At 40.9% G+C, this 19,408-nt stretch overlaps 1 protein-coding gene across 2 annotated transcripts in view; it reads right to left on the bottom strand.

Annotated features, from left to right (window-relative positions):
* DHX57 (DExH-box helicase 57) overlaps window positions 1-19,408 on the bottom strand; it is a 35,602-nt gene that overhangs the window by 4,822 nt on the left and 11,372 nt on the right. For both annotated transcript variants that reach the window (XM_081188407.1, XM_081188408.1), the window contains exons 7-20: window positions 18,481-18,602; window positions 15,815-16,010; window positions 14,421-14,545; window positions 12,734-12,867; window positions 10,800-10,854; window positions 8,899-9,104; window positions 7,475-7,591; window positions 7,015-7,111; window positions 5,828-6,001; window positions 4,467-4,667; window positions 3,474-3,750; window positions 2,308-2,403; window positions 2,110-2,193; window positions 4-141 (exon numbers count right to left, since the gene is read on the bottom strand). In XM_081188407.1, coding sequence (XP_081044533.1) covers window positions 4-141; window positions 2,110-2,193; window positions 2,308-2,403; window positions 3,474-3,750; window positions 4,467-4,667; window positions 5,828-6,001; window positions 7,015-7,111; window positions 7,475-7,591; window positions 8,899-9,104; window positions 10,800-10,854; window positions 12,734-12,867; window positions 14,421-14,545; window positions 15,815-16,010; window positions 18,481-18,602 — 2,022 coding nt within the window. The remainder of the gene's footprint in view (window positions 1-3; window positions 142-2,109; window positions 2,194-2,307; window positions 2,404-3,473; window positions 3,751-4,466; window positions 4,668-5,827; window positions 6,002-7,014; window positions 7,112-7,474; window positions 7,592-8,898; window positions 9,105-10,799; window positions 10,855-12,733; window positions 12,868-14,420; window positions 14,546-15,814; window positions 16,011-18,480; window positions 18,603-19,408) is intronic.

The raw sequence follows: 19,408 nt of genomic DNA, 5'->3' as shown, positions 1-19,408 counted from the left end.
TACCTCTTCTCCAGTTGCTTCCAGAACGCCGTCTCCTCCCTGAGACCACCTCCTCTCAATATCCTTGGCTCTGAGTCCCTCTTTCACAAATCCAATGTCAGACAACAGTTCCGTGAACTGCCTTTTTAAACTGGCCATTTGCTATGGAGGAGAGGGAAAGAACACCTTTGAATAATGAATAGCATTAAGATTTCTGAACTGTGTCAAGTGATGTCCACCTTCTGTTCTCATTCTTTCCAAACACCAGCGGTAAGCCACAGAAGACTTATGGGTCACAGCCAGCTTGTGGCTGACTTCATTTTGCCCACTGCCACTGTTGCAAATCTGGGGAAGAGTGGAAAAGCTATGCTGGAAAATGTGAACTGCATCTACTGTGGAATAATATGTGAAAATGTACTCTGAGGAAATAATGAATGGTTGTTGGGACTCCTGGTATGGTGGTTCCGTAACATAGCTAGTATGGGGGACGCTGATCTTCAAACTGTGTTCCAGGCAGCACTGTTGAACCTCCACTTATTCGGGGTTATTCAAAGTGAAACCAAGCTTGCCCACCCCTACAGATTTTTCCTTGCAACATGCAACTGGGTTGGCACAGTTCCAGGGCACAGTCTCCCTTCCCACAGAATGGCAGCAAGGCTCAAGAGGACTGGCCAACGTGCTAACTGAACTAAGAATACGCCCTAGAACACAGCCCAGAATGAACTGCAATGTGCAAGGATTTCCCTGGCAGATGTGAGGCGGTTTCTCCGTAGGCTAGTCAAAATGGATGCCCCTGGAAGTAGGAAGCTTGAAAACCACTGACATATATACCGTATTGGCCTGTATATAAGCCTCACTTTCCCCCCAAATTCTGACTGTGAAAAGTTAAAGTGTGGCTTATATTCGTGACCTTACAGTCTGCAGCCAGCACCAGGAGAGTGGCAAAGCAGCACCCGCCCCAGGCGTAGTCCTCTGTCTTCTCCCCCAAGGCTCAAAAGGAAGAGAGCGAGGAAGGGGAAAGCCCACCAGCAACGCAGCCCCCCCCCCCCCGCTCCAGTATGCAGCCAGGAGCAGCAAGGAATGGAGCGGCTTATATTTGGGTATTTTTTCTTTTCCCCCCTCCAATTTTAAAGGTGCAGCTTATATTCAGGCTAATACGAGAGTTAGGCACATAGGAAACTTGTTTTTAGGAAGTCTATTTGTCTAACAGGCTCAGTACTGGATTGGGACTCTCCAGAATCTCAGGTAGAGATCTTTTTCCCATCAGGTGCTATCTATATATTTTTGTAGACTGGAGAGATGCTGGTGGTTGAATTTTGGTACCACTCAGCTATGGTCCCCGTCATAAATAAAAATATGTATCTTTGGTGTGTGGGTGTGTACAGAGGCTTGTGTGTGTTTGTGTATGTGTGTGAGGAGTCCAGTGAGGATTTTTTTTACAGCTGATCCACACTCTTTACCTTTCAGCTAGGGTAATTTCAGTCAGTGGTTGGCAACCATAGTGTTAACATTTATAATTCAGTCTCAGAAGCTAAGGAATTAAATATTATATGGTATAGTAGTTGATCCATTTCCCTAAATCCTGTCATCCATCAGAGATTATCCTCAACTTTTCTGGAAAAGCTGAAGTTATCTAAAAAGGCAGCATATTTTTATTTTATTTTTAAATCAACCCAATCTTATGCTGCGCCCAGTTTCCCCCTCTTCCATTGCCTGCCTGCCAAGGATAAACACAGATATATCACATTGTTAAGCCTGGGGTAGTAGTCAACCAAATTTTACTCAGAGAAAACCCACTGAAATTAATCAACATGACTAAGTGAGGTTCATTCATTTCAATGGGTCTGAGTAAAATTTTGTTGACCAGCACCACTGGGTACCACATCTTGAAGTTAATCTGCAAGTAACATAGTGAAATGCAGTGGGATAAAACCTTAAATGTACTGTATAAGCAAACAGGCCTAGAAAATGCCTTGCATGTACTGAGTTTTCTGATAAATGCAAATTGAAGCCTATAAAAAATGTTTTCATTATAAGATTGCACAACAGGAAAGCAGAACACAACAATTTGATGTGAGGTTCAATATACACTTTTAAAACTCAAAATTGTGAAAAATAATGCTAACTTACCTGAAGAGCGCTTTCTGATAAGAAATTTTGTCTACAAAATGTGTGACTTGCTTGATAGCCTTCTTTTGAAGCTGCACGCCATCCCTAAATAGTGAAAATATAGGCTGTTATAACGTGCCATCTCATCTCTTACAATTAGGAGGCTCTATGGCTACAATAACTCTGAAATCAATTATAGGGTGTGCTTTTATTCCTCACCTTATATGCTTGGAGAAGCGCAAGATAATCACTGTTTCCTATTGCAAATTCCAGCTTTTTCTTGAATGCCTCCTCTCTTTTGTCCCATGGAGAAACCTTTTAAAACAAGGAACATAATAATGTGACCTGTTCTCACACTGGCCAAGCAGATAATAAATTAATAATAATAATAATAATAATAATAATAATAATAATAATAATAATAATAATAATAATAATAATTATTATTATTATTATTATTATTATTATTATTATTATTATTATTATTATTATTATTATTTTATTTATATCCTGCCCTCCCCAGCCGAAGCCGGGCTCAGAGCGGCTAACAACAGTAAAAATAACAGAGTTTACATAAAATCACAATCAATTAATTGAAATACATTCTAAAATCAATTCATTCTAAAATCAATTCAGAGTCAAACTAATGGCAACCATTGGGCTAGAGTTCTGTGAGGATCGCCAAAGGAGGGGGTCAGGCTGTGCCTTGGGCCAAAGGCCTGGTGGAACAGTTCTGTCTTGCAGGCCCTGCGGAAAGATGCGAAGTCCCACAGGGCCCTAGTCTCTTGTGACAGAGCGTTCCACCAGATCGGGGCCACGGCCGAAAAAGCCCTGGCTCTGGTTGAGGCCAGCCTAACCTTCCTGTGTGCCTTTGGGAAACCCGCAAGCAGGATTTGAGCACAAGAGCCTACTCCCAAGCTTTGGTTTCCAGCACCTGGTGTTCGGAAGACTTGCTGCCTCCTTGGAGGCAGAGCACAGTCATCATAGCTAGAAGCCATTGATAGTCCTCAACGTATTTGTCCAATCCTATTTTAAAGTCATCTAGGTTGGCGGCCATCACAACTTCCTATGGGAGCGTGTTCCATAGCTGAACTATGGAAAGCACACCATTACACAACTTGCAGATGTAAAATTAAAATACAGCCTACAGAGTTCAGATTTACACAGTGTATTCTGGGTATACGGAAATTTTGTACATTGCATTGTACAAGATGTACAGAAACTATCCTATTTTATCCCCCCCTCCCAATTGTATTTATGCTATGAGAAGTGAAACCTCTCCCAAACCACTTTCAACCATATAATAGGTTTAAAAGGTTCCGTTTTAAGAGTTTAGGAAACATTCCTTTGCACACATGGACGTATCTTGAAACAACAGCACTTACAAAAGGAGACTTGTGGGCCCTGCTTGCTGCAATTGTCAGTGCTGGATCCAGACAGCGGAAAATGGTGCCAAACAGCATTAGCTTCCCAATACTGACATCAACAGGCAAGGAAGCCAAATGATACCCCAAGGGTGTGAGCTTCTCGTCTGAAGTTAAGGCTCCGACATCCTGCAGTCGTTGCTTTGAGGAACGTAGAGATTCGGCTGTTGGTGGCTCAATCAGTCGCATGAGAACTGAATGAAGGCTTTGTGTGGAGAACATGTCCAGAATCTTAATTCTGGAAGAAAGAGGAAAATACAGTCATTTGGTCAGAGTTGGATACGTTAGCTTCAGCTACATAAATATATAATATACACATATGCTAGCAGGCCTCCACTGATAACTTTCTGTTAAGGTCTTGCTTTCTGGATGGGCAACGGCAGACAACAAAAAGCATAAGAAGTCAGTATCAAACAGGATAAGGTAAAAAGGTAAAGGTAAAGAACCACAGCGCCACCCACGTCCTGTATCAAACAGGATATAGTAGGGTTCACCAACCATTTTGGGCCCATAGGCAAGCTTGCAAACTGCAGACATTGGCCAAACCAGCTCCTTCTCTCTGTCAGTGAAGTAACTGGAACAAGTCTATTTGATTTACAAACCCTAGCCGTTATGTTGTACCTGCTTGTGTTAAATCTTGAGTTGCACACAGTATAGAATAAAAAAAGAGGAGGCATTTTTGTATAGTAATTCCTAAGCTCCACCTGTTTCTCTCTTTAAAGCAGTCCAGCAAAGTACCGAGCCTGGGCATTCATAAAAGCTGACACACACATTTTCAAGAAGTAAAGACTATGGAAAATTATTTGCCCTAAGGAAGAATTAGGAGTATGTTGGAGGAAGAGGAATTTGAGAATGGGAGCCAGGGCAAATTACTATGTATAAGATGTGCCAATTAGCAAGATCTGTAAAGGTTGTTTCAGGGATGCTCTGGCTGCCAGTGAAAGACTGTCTTACCTGAGACAGAGCTGTTCCAAAGGCACTCTTTGTATTTCAGGTAACTGCTGCTTCAAAAGGTGATGATTGTAATGGTGGCTACTGAAGAGATGAAAACAGACTCCAGAGGCTACCCGGCCTGCTCGCCCTTTCCTTTGCAAGGCATTGGCTTTGGACACAAATGTATCCTCCAGGCTTTCCATACCTTTGCTTGGATCAAACCTGCAAGGAGGAAGATATGGAACAGTGTTTGCAATATTCTGATAGGCCTCGGGGAATCTAGGGAGGTACAAAAATTAGGAAACTGGATGCTTGCAGGTTATGCTACTTGGGGCTGCATTCGAAGACTATTTGGAAACCAGTTAGTGCAGAATGTAGCAACTAAATGATTATCAGGGACAAGAAGATGCGTGTGAACATATAAACACCAGTTGTTGCCTGACTCTGATAGCTGCCAATTTGTTTCTGGGCTCAATTCAAAGTGCTAGTTTTGATCTTTAAGCCTTTAACAGCATAGGAACCAAATGCCAAAAGGACAGTGTATCTGTATATGTTCCTGCCTGGACTGTGAAATCATTATGTGAGGTTCTCCTCTGTATGCCACTTCTAATGGAGGTTCTTTGGCGATGAGCGGACGGCCTTCTCTATAGAACCTCCCCACCTATGAAATGCTCTCTCCAACGACTCCTGCCTGGCATCAACTTTATCATAATTTCACTGCCATGGAAATAGTTTTTATTTTTCTTGGCACTTGGGCAACACCAATTATTGGATTTTCGTATTCTGATTATGTTTTTAACATGCTTATGTGATTCTGTTATTGTATTTTTACTCCTATTGCAAATATTAGTCATGCATAAGTATCTAGCATACAAATGCTTGTACCTCCTAGATTCCTAGAGACCCATCTCACAACCATTTTAAAATATTGCCTGAAAGCTTGCAGAGTCAATTTGACAAACGCTGGGGGGCGGGGAATGGATATCACCACTATAGAACATTGTGAACTAACATTGCTACACGTTTCCCATTTTTCACCTGTAAAAATTCAAGCAGAAAAATATGGGTTGAGAAAGATGAGAGCGAAAAGGTTAGGTCTTAAAGGGAGAAGTAATAACTGAGACAGACAGTAACAGAAATGGTTCTGGTCACAGGGAAACTGAAAGAGGAAAAAACGAAGGGTGAGAAACAGAAGCTTGTAGCAGCTTAATGCAGGAAGCAAATAGCAGATTTGGGGCTTCAGTTTTGTAATGTCTTCCAGCTCAAGAGACATGGAACAAGGAAATCCATCAGGTAGAAATCATTGTGTATAGGCCCCATTTTAGCAAAGCTTTTTTATTTATTTAAATTGTACATGGTGCTTTTACTTATTATCTAGGTACCTTTTCTCTTTCATCTTCCCTGAATCAATCACGTATACCACATCATCGATGGTAATGGAGGTTTCTGCAATGTTTGTAGATATGATGATCTTGGTGACCCCTACAGGAGGCTTAAGGAACACACATTGCTGCTCCTCACTTGAAAGTGAGGAATGAAGTGGATAAACAACACAGCTATGAGAAAAAAATCAGAGGACAGGTTTAGAGGGCTTTTAGTGAGGTTTTGTTTTCCATTTTTATATCACTTTTTTACACAGTAGCCAGAGCTGGAGAACCAAGGGTCACATCATTTGTGTCTGTGTACAAGAAGAATGGACTTATCACGGTACAACAGGACTTCCCTTCCTCTCTGCCCCACTACAGCTCCCCAACCCCTGTGGCATGCCTCAAATTTGGTACACATCAATATTTTAGCAATTCAACTGTGCCAATGGTTTCAGGGTGGGGGAGGCAGAGAAGACCATATGAAGGACAATGATAAATTGCACAATGGGATGATTCAGACTTCAAAATACCAAACCATGGTTTGGCACTCCATGAAGGAGTCCTGTGTTCATGTCCTTCCCTCTATGTTCCTTCTTTTGTGCTCAGATTTCCCCTCTTCCTTCTGATTCAGCGACAAACCATAGTGGGCTGTTGTGTCTGAGCTGAGAAAATGACAACTTGTGGAATCTAGGCATGCAAGCCTCAGTTGAAACAGATTTGCTGCAAAATCAGAAGGAGAGAAACCAAAGCACACAGAGGAGAAAGTCTCTGAGCAGAAGACTCATCCATGCGTAGCTCCAAAGAATGCTTTGGCACTGTTTCTGAACTGACGCAATACATTTTCTTGACTGGCAGTAACCTGATGCACAATAGGGTATCAAGCCAAAGAACTAAGGGATAAACTAGTTTACATCCAATAAGCTCAAGAAGTCTAAAACCAATGTACAAACCAATGTTTCTGCAGCACCCAGCTAAAAAGAGTATTATTTTTCAAGTTCTACTTGGAAGTACAGAATATTATCCTCCATGCACTAGTTGAGAATTATACTGGGGAGGGGGAAGAGATAAAAGATGCTGCAAGAAAGAAAAATGTTCACATACTCTTAAATAAGCAACTTAAAGTGATGTAAAAGTTGATTAAAATGTCAGTTTTAATTAATTTACTTTTCATTTAAAAATATTTAAGCATATTCTTAATTTACCGATTGCTGCGCCGGTTATTGAAGAGTGGATTAGTTTGCAACTGCTTATACAGTGTTTTAATTTCTTCCATGCCTGGCAAAAAAATCAGTACTGCACCTAGATAGGAGTATATAAAAAATAGTAGAATTAATAGAAATGTCTTCTAGAACTCAGTATATACTCTTCATTTTTGCTCCTGAAGGCAACCACAATTTATTGCTATTTCTCCCTCTATTGCATTACATGTTACGGTAAGATTAAATTCAACATCAACGTAAGTAAGAATTTTTTCCTCCTGAGGATCCTAACTCTGGGAAAAGTCCTATTATGCTTCGAAACCGTATGTCAAAAAGCTAGTTTTCTTTTAGAAAGAGGGAGAGCAGAGTAGAACTTCAACAAAAGATAACAGGAAACGGTCTTCTTGGTGTAACTGAGCTGCATAGGTTTGTAAAATAGGTCATGTGTTTCTCATCATGTTACCTGGTGGATACGAATGTTCGCCACTGACGATCCACTCCAGTAAGGCCTCGATTAATTCAAGATTTACTTTGTCTAAATCCATTTTTTCCATTGTTTTTAATACTGATTTGCTAACCCCTGAAAGAGAAAATGAGCATCATAACAAAAAGGAAAAGCCCTGTTAAGGTCATGAATTTTGTAAGCAACTCAAACTACAGCCACTTCCAAATGAATCAAACCCTTGATGGAAAGTGGCGGTCCAGCTGTGGCAGCTTCATGGTAAGAACATAAGAAAAGCCTGTTAGATCAGGCCATTGGACCCTCTAATCTGGCATCCTGTTCTCACAGTGCAAACTAGATGCCTATAGGAAGCCTGCAAGCGTAGCAGCACTCTCCCCTCCTGCAGTTTCCATCAGCTGGTGATATCGCCTTCCTCATTTATTTCATTTGGTCTAATACCTTCTTTCTATTCACCCAAATAGCATATTTTCTCAAGGTCAAAGTCTGATGTTGCCTTATACATATTTGGATATCGAAAAAAACTTTTTTTGGGGGGGGGTGGGTTGTGTGTGAGACAGAGAGAGAGAGAGAGATAGAGAGTTGTGCATTCCCTCCAAAGAAAAACGTTTTTGCCATGATTCAGTACCTCCAGCTGCATACAGGAAAAATCACATACACTAGAGGAATTTCCCATTCTGGAGGCTCGCCTGGCACCTTTGTTACATTTCTTTAGGCACCAGGCAAAAACAACCCTTTTCTCTGAGGTGTTTGGCTAATTTAACAATCTATGGCCTTTTAAACTCTGTGTGTGTGTGTGTGTGTGTGTGTGTGTGTGTGTGTGTGTGTGGTCATTGCTCCTATACATCATTATATTACAGTGGAACCTCGTGTTACGTACCATCCTCCTTACAAATGCTTCGGGTTACGAGCTCTGCTAACCCGGAAGTAGATGCCCCTAGTTGCAAACTTTGCCCCGGGACGTGAGTGGAAGTCACGCGGCGGCAGCAGGAGGCCTCATGTTAAGAACGGTTTCAGGTTACAAATGGACCTCCAGACCGAATTAAGTTCGTAACCGGAGGTACCACTGTATTTTTGAGTTTTTATATTGCAAACCACCCTGTGATCTTCCAATGAAGGGTGGTACAGAAATTTAATAAATGGTGAAAATAACAGTGATTCTCTAGTATAAGAGAAAAATAACATGTGCAATGAGAAATTCTCACAAGAGCACCAAGCATCTATCTGTCTGTCTGACAAGAGAATAGGAAACCTCTCAACATACAGGTCTCAAGACCTTTGCACTAGAGCTATATGCCCGAGGTTGTGACATGTACTCACAAACATTCTAGGTTTGAAAATGCCTTTCTGGTCATATGTACAATATGTTTACTGATAATAAACTCTTAAAAATTATTGGCAGCAATGCACATTGAAAAAAATATTACCTTTGTAGCGGATCAGTAACTGCTGGAATGTTAGTTGTTGGTCTGGAACTGAGTCTTTGGCAGCCACAGCCACTGTATTTTGCACTAGGCCAGAACGCCTTAGGTCGTAATCTACTTCCTCTGCAGCAGTCCTCAGGTGTCTTTCTTTCTTGTCCACACTTTGCTTTGCTCGACGCATATATGGGCTGCCATGCTCCAAGACATACCTGAATGCAAACAGAGAAATACCATTTACCATATGTGGTGGACGTGTCCCAAGGTGAAAGACTTCTGGGAAAAGATTTATAATGAATTGAAAAAAATGTTGAAATATACATTTATTAAGAAACCAGAAGCCTTTCTACTTTGAATAATAGGTTTGGAATTGCCCAAGAAAGATGTCAGATTGTTTTTGTATGCCACAACTGCAGCTAGAATTTTGCTGGCCAAAAATTGGAAATTACAAGAAGTACCAACAGTGGAGGAATCGCAGATGAAAATGATGGATTTTTTAGAGCTAGCCGACCTGACCGGAAGAGTCTTAATCTTTAAAGAAATTTAAAGATTATTTAGTTAAATATGTTAAGATAACGTAAACAGAATTACTTGTGAGTAACAGATTGGCCTAGGATTTAAATATGTGAAATTGTATAATACTATGGATAGAAATCACAATGAAAAGAAAGAAAGATGTTAATTGAACAAGTAAATCTTTTATGAAAATAGTGTTGGAAAACTGCTACAATGAGCTATATGGAAACTCAGCTAGGGGGATTCGAGGATGTCACCCAACAATAATAACAAAAGTGGGACTATAACAGTTAGGGTAAATGTATGTATGTTTGTTTGTTTGTTTGTTCTTTGATATTGTAATGTTTTTCTTGTTTGTTGTTATGTTTGTTATAATTTTGGAAAATCAATTTTAAAAAAATGGGGAAAAAGAGAGAAATAGGGTATGGGGGAAAGCCATCTGCAAACCTTGCTTTCTAGATGGCTGACTGCTCTAAGCAGTTGCTTAGACCTTGTGGGCTGTGTGGTGTCATTTCTGACACACTTAATACCCACAGAGCATTTGGGGAGAGGTTATAGCTCGGTGGTAGCACACATGCTTAACATGAAAAAAGATCCCAGGTTCAATCCCTGGCATCTGCAGGGCTGGGAAAGACTCCTGGCTGAAACTCTTTGCCAGCCTATATAGATATATCGCTGAGCTTGATGTATAAGGCAGCTTCACTTTAAGTGAGGCTGTATATATTCTACGCATCTTGCAATTCTACTGCTCAGGGAACAAATCTTGGTACGAAGAAAGCCTTTGGACCAACAGTCAGGAAAACTGCACCGCTGGAAACCTTGTCGGGAAGAGATCATCGCAGACCACAGCAAGCAGATGAAGCAATGGGCAGAGCGCTATCAAGAACTGCACAACATGGTCTCTGACACAGCAACCAACAGTATCCAGACTCTGACTGTCTTGGAAGAGCTTGATGGCTCTCCCTCGACGAGCTGAAGAGCGCCATCAACTCTCAGGCATGCGGTAAAGCTCCAGGACAGGACAGAATTCCAACAGAAGCAATGCCAAACCATGCTTTGGTACTACACATGGATGAGTCTTTTGCTCAGAGACATTCTCCTCTGTTTGTGTGCTTGGTTTCTCTCCTGCTTCTGTTTTTGAAGCAAATCGTTTCAAATTGAGGCTTGCATACCTAGATTCCACAAGTCGTCATTTTCTCAGCTCGTACACAATAGCCCGCTATGGTTTGTTGCTGATTGCACTATAAAAGCATTATTCTATAAGCCATTTATGCCCTAAATAAGGTAGAACCCAAAGAATTTTTTTTAAAAGTCTGAATACACAGCAGTCGTACAAATTTATGTACAAGGCATGTTAAATGTCCATAGACACTGGAGATTTTCTAGCTTACCGAGTCACTGTAATAGCGTCTTCTATAAAAAACTGATCAACGGGGAACGTCCTACCTAAAAGAGAGATGAGAAACACAGTAATATAGGAAGAGACGAATTACTTCATCAAAACTGGGGGAAGAGGAATGGAACAGCCTGTATTTCTACCCATACACGATTCCCACTTGTATTAGCTAAAAAAGTTGGTTGTATTTTAACAATATTTCAACATACATCACAAGGATGAGTGAGACAGCTGCCTCAGGTGGCTGGTTTGGGCAACATTAAGGACAGCAGTATGAGGAAAGGGCAAGATCTGACCCATGGGACACAGCCCACTGCTTAGTGCCCAGCAATTTAAAGAAGAATTGTATTTCATGTGTATTATTATTATTATTAATATGCCACCCATCTGACTGGGTTGCCCCAGCTACTCAGGGCGGCTCTCAACAAAAAAACAGTAAAATCACAATACAACATCAAACACTAAAACTTTCCCATATGTCTTTTTAAAAATCACATAGCTGTATGCATGTGTGAGAGGGAGAAGGAATTTGATTTTCCAGCTTGGCCACCAAAGCTTTTGATTTAGGCCTGGAATGGGTGGAGGTATGTTTCAACATGGAGAATATTAATAAAACAACTTGTAAGACTTACAGTTATTTACAGTGGTACCTCAGGTTACATACACTTCAGGTTACAGACCCCGCTAACCCAGGAATAGTACCTCGGGTTAAGAACTTTGCTTCAGGATGAGAACAGAAATTGTGCTCTGGTGGCGCAGCAGCAGCGGGAGGCCCCATTAGCTAAAGCGGTGCTTCAGGTTAAGAACAGTTTCAAGTTAAGAACGGACCTCCGGAACGAATTAAATACTTAACTTGAGGTACCACTGTATAAGATGTCTAGTCTGCCCTTCATTTCAGGGCAGATCATATTCAAATAAAAACAATACAAAAACATATAATAAAAACCATCTCAAATTTGTTGCTCTACACAATGCACGTGAAGTGCTTTGAGCCACTAAAAGGGCTGTACAAAAAGTTCAGTATTACCCTATTCTGATCTGATCTGACCTGTCCCGAGAAGGGTATTTTCACCTCAGCAGTACTCTACTGAATCTAAAAACAGAGCACATTTATAGTATTTAGGTTGCATGTTATATATGAGACAGAATGTGAGAAAGAACATGATGCAAAATATTGTTATTTATAATATCAAATAATTCTTATATGTTAGGCTGCCTTATTTAGTTTTTATATTGACTCCATTAACATCTTTGGATTGATTTAGCTGAGACGACTCATTAAATGGTTCAGATTCCCAGCCTTCCCAAGAAGGTAGTTACTATCAGTTGACTAATCAAGATAGCTAAATGTAAGGATACAAAAATGTATGTGTCCAGTAGGCACCAGTAGCTAATGTATAATAAAACAAACAACAAGCAAGTATTAATTATGCCTTTGTGCTCTGCTTGGGAGCTTCCCAGCAGCTGGCTACCGTGGGAAACCATCACTAAATGGAGTTTGACCTGGTGCAAGAGGACTCTAATTACATTCTTAAAATTAAAAAAAATTCCTTCCAGTAGCACCTTAAAGACCAACTAAGTTAGTTCTTGGTATGAGCTTTCGTGTGCATGCACACTTCTTCAGATTCTTAAAATTAATATACCTTCCTGAACTCAGACATTTTTAGTAACTATGTTGCTGAGATAATATTATCAACTGTTTCAGAACGGTTAGAACAGAGAAAATGCTAACCAATGAAAATAACTTGTGAAGCAAAGTAGGGGGACCTGTGGCCTTTTAGATATTACTGGGCCTTCCAGATGTTACCAGCTGATTCCAATGCCAGCTGGGGCTGATGGGAGTTGAGTCCAATAACATCTGGAGGGCCACAGGTTTCCCACCTCTGCTGTGAAGAGATGGATAATGAAAATAATTAGACTGGTTTTCACCTGGTATGCTAACAACAGGGCAGGAGTTAAAGTACTGAGAAAAGAGCTCTGCATTCAAGGTAGCACTCATCATTATAATGCGCAGGTCTGGCCTCTGAGACATTATATCTTTCAAAATCAGCAGCAAGAAGTCACTGGAGAAAATAAAGAAAAGACATTTGAAGCTCTTCTGTGTTCATCTGCAATTCCCTGAAGCTCCACTACCATCCTGGGAGCAATCAAAGACCCTTATTTTAAGCTTTCTCTTATAACAAACAAAAACGAGTAAACATATCCTCATTAAAAACAACAACAATCACAGGGAGGGACAAAAATACAATACTCAGTTCTGTCTCTTAGGCAAACAAGCCTCCTCTGCATATGTGGAGGTGAAGGGAGAGAAATAACAACCTAGTCCTTTGGAGTGTGTTAATTTTGCAGCACGTGCTGGTATGTTCTCAAAGCACATATCTGCAGCATAAAATCACAGCCACCAGAAAATTAAATCAGCCTGGAATGTATGGATGAAGGACTGGGCACACAGTGTTTATTGCATTTTCTGCTTTGGATATTTTAATGGGATATCCACATCTAGGGGTGAAGCTTTAGCAGGCTACTTGTTTATCATTTCATAATTACTGCATTATTGTATAATGATGATACATTATTGTTTGTGGGTCACTGAAGCTAGTGTAGAGGAGGTAAAGTTCAAATATGGCCTCAAGTCAGCTGCCAATTTGGAAGTGATACTATTGACCTAGTTGTACCTTGGTTCCCAAACGGCTTAGTTGTCAAACAAATTGGCTCCTGAACGCCGCAAACTCAAGAGTGTTCCGGTTTGTGAATGTTTTTCAGAAGCCAAACGTCCGACACGGCTTCCGCTTGAGTGCAGGAAGCTCCTGCAGCCAACTGGAATCTGTGCCTTGGTTTTTGAGTGGTTTTGGGAGTCGAACCGACTCCCAAAACAGATTTAAGTTTGAGAACCAAGATACCACTGTATAAGGATTTTTAAAATAATGTTACCATATATTTGAAAACAAGCAAGATTATGGTAGGCAGTGTGGTTTCATAATTAGCAGCAGCCTTCTTCCAAGCAGATGCTCTCTGGGTTATTATGAGTTACAACTACCATCATCATTTATCTATTACCCATCCAACAAACATACTGCTTCTCAGGCAATATATTTACCAAAAACTGTTCACACTGGCCATTCTGGCTAGAGCCGATGAGAGTTGCAGACCAACACCTAGAGGGCACCAGGTTAGGGAAGGATGGATTAGTGTGTCAGACTAGGATTGGGGAGACCTGGGTTCAAATCCTCACTGACTAAACACTTGACAAACTGCTACCCCTCAGCCTAATTCACCTTACAGAGTTGTGGCAAGGATGAAGAGGTGTAAATCATGTATTTACTTCGTCAAATATATATTACATATATATCCCACCTGCTCTCTAAGGAGCTCAAGGTGGCAAACATGGCTTTCCTTCCTCTTCACTTTATCCTCACCACTACCCTTGTGAGGTAGACAAGGCTGTCTGGCCCAAAGTCACTCTGTAAGTTCCATGGCAAGCTAAGATTTGAACTTGGGTCTCCCAGGTCCTATTCAGACACTCTTAACCACTCGCATTCCACACTTGAGTAAGAAGAGCAGGAGAGGAAATATTAAGTACATGAATAGTAGAAGTGAAACCAACAGGCTGTGTTACCTTTCTTCTGTTCTCTCATGAACCTCATCAACGATAATATGGGTGACTCCTTTTAAACTCATGTCCCCTTCAAGCCTCCTCAGAAGCACTCCAGTAGTACAGTACAACAACCGGGTAGCTGAAGACTTGAAAGAAGAGAGAAAATGACAATAAGATCACCAACTAAATCAGTTTCTTCCCCTTATTTAATCCTATCACTGTCACTGCTTAGATTACACTCTAGTGCCTTATTCAGATTTCCATGGATCTTGTCCAGAAAAGTGTGTTGTTCCTTCCCATGAATACCAGAAGTAAAAATATGGGAAATTAGCTGATTAAAACTCCTTGCCATAGTTTGGTCACTGGCTGGAAAAGCATGTTTAGCAAACATCAAGGGCCAGTGCATAGATAATGTTGCAATCCCTTCATATATAGTACAGGGAACTAGGAACAAGCAGACACATCTTCCTCCTCTCTCGTGCAGAAAAGCAGTGCACAACAAGCAGTAAAACAATCTAATGACACTAAAACAAATAAAATGACGGCAAACAGATGTAGCAGCTCGAAACAAAACAAATAAGATTAGTCACCAACTGAGTGCCACCAACAACTTGGGAAATGGAAGAGCTTTTGACTGGGGCTTAAAGATCAGCTCTGTGCCAGGGTAGGAAATCCAGAGTCTGGGTGCCACAGCAAAGAAGGCCTTGTCACTGGTTAGCCACCCACTCACCTCTCAGCAGGAAAGTTGGGTGGGGGGCAGAGACCCATAGCAAATATCACAATGAAACAGCAAGCTTCTTCTTTTTTTAAAAAAAGTTATTTAAAAGTGGAGACTACTGTATTTCTGGCAGCAGTCACTCTCTCAGAAACCAGCTTTGAATTCAGCTTGTGCCACTTTGTGTTACCAGGATTCTGAGTATTCTATTCCATCTCATAGTATTTTATTGTTATAGTAGTGTTTTAGCGGCTGTTTTTTCCCACGTGCACAAGCTGTTATTTATGTCTTGTTTTTATCTGTATGGGCCTACGGCCGTAATAAAATTATTATTATGGATCTACAACACACTGCACACTCATGGATTTTGGTACCCAGAACAGAATTCAGCTTTCTGAGATGTTCAGCTGTTGTTTGCTCTCTTTTTAAACATGTTTCTTTAAAAAACATTAATGGAAGCTGCGCAACACTCCAGTGCTCTTGCATAGCCCCTTGATACTATCCTTCAACTCTCCCCACCAGCACAGCTAGAAAAAAAGGTTTACCCTTTGGACTAATAAAACAACAACAACAACAGTTCAATGTCTATTTGAGAATCACTGCTGGGGGGGGTGGGAATGGGGGGAAAATTATATGTGAGTGTCTATTGGCTTGCACCCGTGACGTCACTGGAATAAAAACAAAGTAAAAACAAACCAACCATTACGCTTTCTAGCCGAATTTGGTATCCGACTGTGACCCCAACTCTCTCCGTTCGCTCCTTGGCTACACGTTCAGCCACAGAAATGGCAGAGATCCTGCGAGGCTGGGTGCAGATGATGTTGGCTAAATTACTGGGAGGACCTTCTAGGGAGGCATCCAAGATAAACTGAGGAATCTGAGTGGTCTTTCCACATCTGCATGAAGGAGAGGAATGAAATAAAAAAGAAAATTCTCCTCTCCCTCAAGCAACATGTTAAGGGGTGTTGCAGGAGACAGCCTGACCTCCTCATATATCAATACACTCCAAACCTGTTGTCCAGAGAAAACTAATCTTTATGCTACTTAAACATAAATAAATCCCTGGTCTCAAGGAAGCTAACAAATCAGTAGAATACAATGGCAATAAAACGAAAAAACTATAATAAAAGGTGAGTTATATTTCACCTTCCTGGTTCCCATTTATATATATTCTTCCATTTAAATAAATGTAAAATTGAATCTGCCACTGACTAACACCAATGAAGAACCCTTGTTAACATAACAGAAATCAAAAGGAGCAATCTTTGTGCAATATTGTCTAATAAGGATTGCAATTGTACAAACCAGCTCAAGCCAGGAGCTATTATTTTCTGCACTATTTATTCCAAACCTGAAATGTAGGCTAGCCATATAGAAATACTCTTCTGACTCCAAATTGAAGCAAAATCTTATTTCATTCCAAGAGTCAAGTTTTGTTGTGCTCCCACAGGATATGGTCTCTTCCAATTGGCAAACCACAATGCTTTCAGATCTTCTTTGGATGGGTTTGCTGAAGGCGTGGCAGAGACCAGGAAACATTGGACTTATCAGACCTTGGGTTTGGTGGTGGAGTGGATACTCTCTGACCTCCAGGCCTAATTTGGCCTGCCCAGCCCCTCCAAATGGCCGCCAATGACATTTCTGCCCAACTCCATCCAATCATGTGATATCAGCTTTAAATACTGTATTTTTCTGTGTATATTTCCTCACAATTTTTTAAAGTTTAAAATTGGGGGTCGTCTTATACATGGAATGTTGCAATTAAATATATAAATAAATTTCTTAATTTTGCGCCCAAAAAATATGGGGCGTCTTATACACGGAAAAATACGGTAATTTCCATTTATCCTGCCACCTCCCATAGCTTTCCTAGGGTTAGAATCATAGAATCATAGAGTTGGAATAGACCACAAGGGCCATCGATTGACCTTTTACATAGCTTGCATACATTTTACGTATTTTATGTACAATGAACATAAAATAAAGTATGTAAAAAGATGCCTTTCTCTTTGCCTTGCCCACTTTGGTCCCAGCCCCTTTTGCTTCTGTCACTGTTTACCATTACAATGCAGCCCCCTGCAAAGTTGGACAACTTTGAATCCAGCCCCAGGCAGAAAGTGACTCCCCTGTCACTGCTCTAAAGGTATCCGGTCCAAAATCAATGAATGACATTGTTCACTTGACTTTTACATTCATGTGTGTTTACAATTATAATTTTGACAGAACACACAGGAAATGACTGATTAGCACACATCCAAAAGACGTGCAATCAAGCATAGTGTTGAACCTGGAAGTGTCCAAAAACATAAAAACATAAAAAGTCACTTAAAGGGTGGAACTTAAAGGAGCAGGACATAACAGGGAGGCCAGGAATGGAACCCCCCGCATACAATGGTCATTAACTGTAATAGAAATTGGATGACTTCATCTTTCTCCACGTGAACTGTGTATATCAGCTTTAGGTTGCAGTCCAGAACATACTTACCTGAGAGGAATTCCCACTGATCTCAGGGGGGGGGGGTACTTTGGAGTATAAATGTTTAGATTTTTGCTGTTATGGCATTTGGCTGATTAACATTCTATGGCTTTTAAAATGTGTTTGTGGGAGGGGGAGTTATTGTTTTTTGTTTTATTTTGCATTCTCATTTTGTGTTTTTCTGCTGTGAATCGCCCTGGGATCATCAAGTTAAAGGTGGCATACAAATAATAATAATAATAATAATAATAATAGTAATAATAATAATAATAATAATAATAATAATAATAATAATAATAATAATAATAATAAATAAAATAAAATAAATATTTTATCGAGGATGTAGTAGGGGAAGGAATGCAACCACCCAGACCTCTCATACTTCACTTTGTTATTTAGGCTGAGCGCTGTTTCCAACCAGTGTTCTGTAGTGTACATGTTGTCTTGAATGCATCCCTAAGAACTGGGCAAATGATGCTCCTTCCATATACAGAGCGTGCCAGTTCTGCCAGTTCAGACCCCTGAAGATTCCTGTTCTACAGGCAATAAAATGCGAGACAGCTTGAATTCAACACTTATAGGAAAGGAGGCACGCTGCCTGGGTTTTTTCCTCCTTCAACTATTTTCTCTCTCTCTGCCTAATCTCAATTCATCTGCTCTAGCAGTTGGGAGGGGGAGGAGAGTTTAGCCTAGATGAGACAGACAGCCAGATAGAACCAGGAGGAAGAAAAGCTCCACCATACATACCTTTGCTGTAACTATTGACTTCAAACCCTCTCATTTTTCTTGCCTGAAGGGAAGGTTCCTTTTGAGTTTTGTAGGTAGAGACAGACTGCTTTTCACATAGTATTAACATGATGTTCAAGTGTGCAGACAGTTTTATATCTTACCCAGTCATACCGCTCACAACCAGGACCTGATATTTGTTCAGCAATTTAAGAATGGTTTCTCTCTCTTCCCATGCAGGAAGTTTCTGTCGTTCTTGCAATATGGACTGGTAGTGCCTAGAAGACTGACAAATATACGTGCATGGTCAGTAGCTGCCTGTTAGTGCTCAATTTATGATCCACATTTACCGTATTTTTCACCCTATAGGGCGCACTGGTCCATAGGACACACCTTGTTTTTTTTTTGGGGGGGGGGGAATGAATTAAAAAAAATTATTTCCCCTCCCAGCCCCCGGAACAGGCTGCTATCTGCAAGCCTTGTGAGCCCGCAGGAACTCCCTCCGGGCACGCAAGGCTTGCGGACACCTGCGCGAAGCACGGGGCATCCTCCGGAGAGCGCCCCGTACTCCGGGCTGCAGGCTGTCGCCCGCAAACCTTGCGAGCCCGCAGGAACTCCCCCCGGGCGCGCAAGGCTTGTGGATAGCTTCCTGAAGCCTGGAGAGCGAGAGGGGTTGGTGCGCACCGACACCTCTTGCTCTCCAGGCTTCAGCGAAAGCCTGCATTCGCCCCATAGGACGCACACACATTTCCCCTTCATTTCTGGAGGGGAAAAAGTGCGTCCTATAGGGTGAAAAATACGGTACATGAATTTCTTTGTTTGTTTACTATAGTTCACACACATCCAGAGAAGGCACACAGTTCCTAGACTGTCTTCCATTAATTCTGTAGATACAAGTCTTTACAGGAAAACAGATGTAACTGCTATTGATCCCACATATAAAGAACATAAGCATACAGATATTTTTTCAAGGTACAAGAAATTCTAGCATAGGAAGCAGCTCTGAGATAAAATGGTCTTAAATACAAAACAAAATATAGATATTAAGGGTTCTACTGCATATCCAGAACTTCAAGATTCTTTCCTGGATTT

Source organism: Podarcis bocagei, assembly GCF_964188305.1.
Source record: "Podarcis bocagei genome assembly, chromosome: 3".
NCBI lineage: Eukaryota > Metazoa > Chordata > Lepidosauria > Squamata > Lacertidae > Podarcis > Podarcis bocagei.
This window is presented reverse-complemented; position numbering and strand designations above follow the sequence as displayed.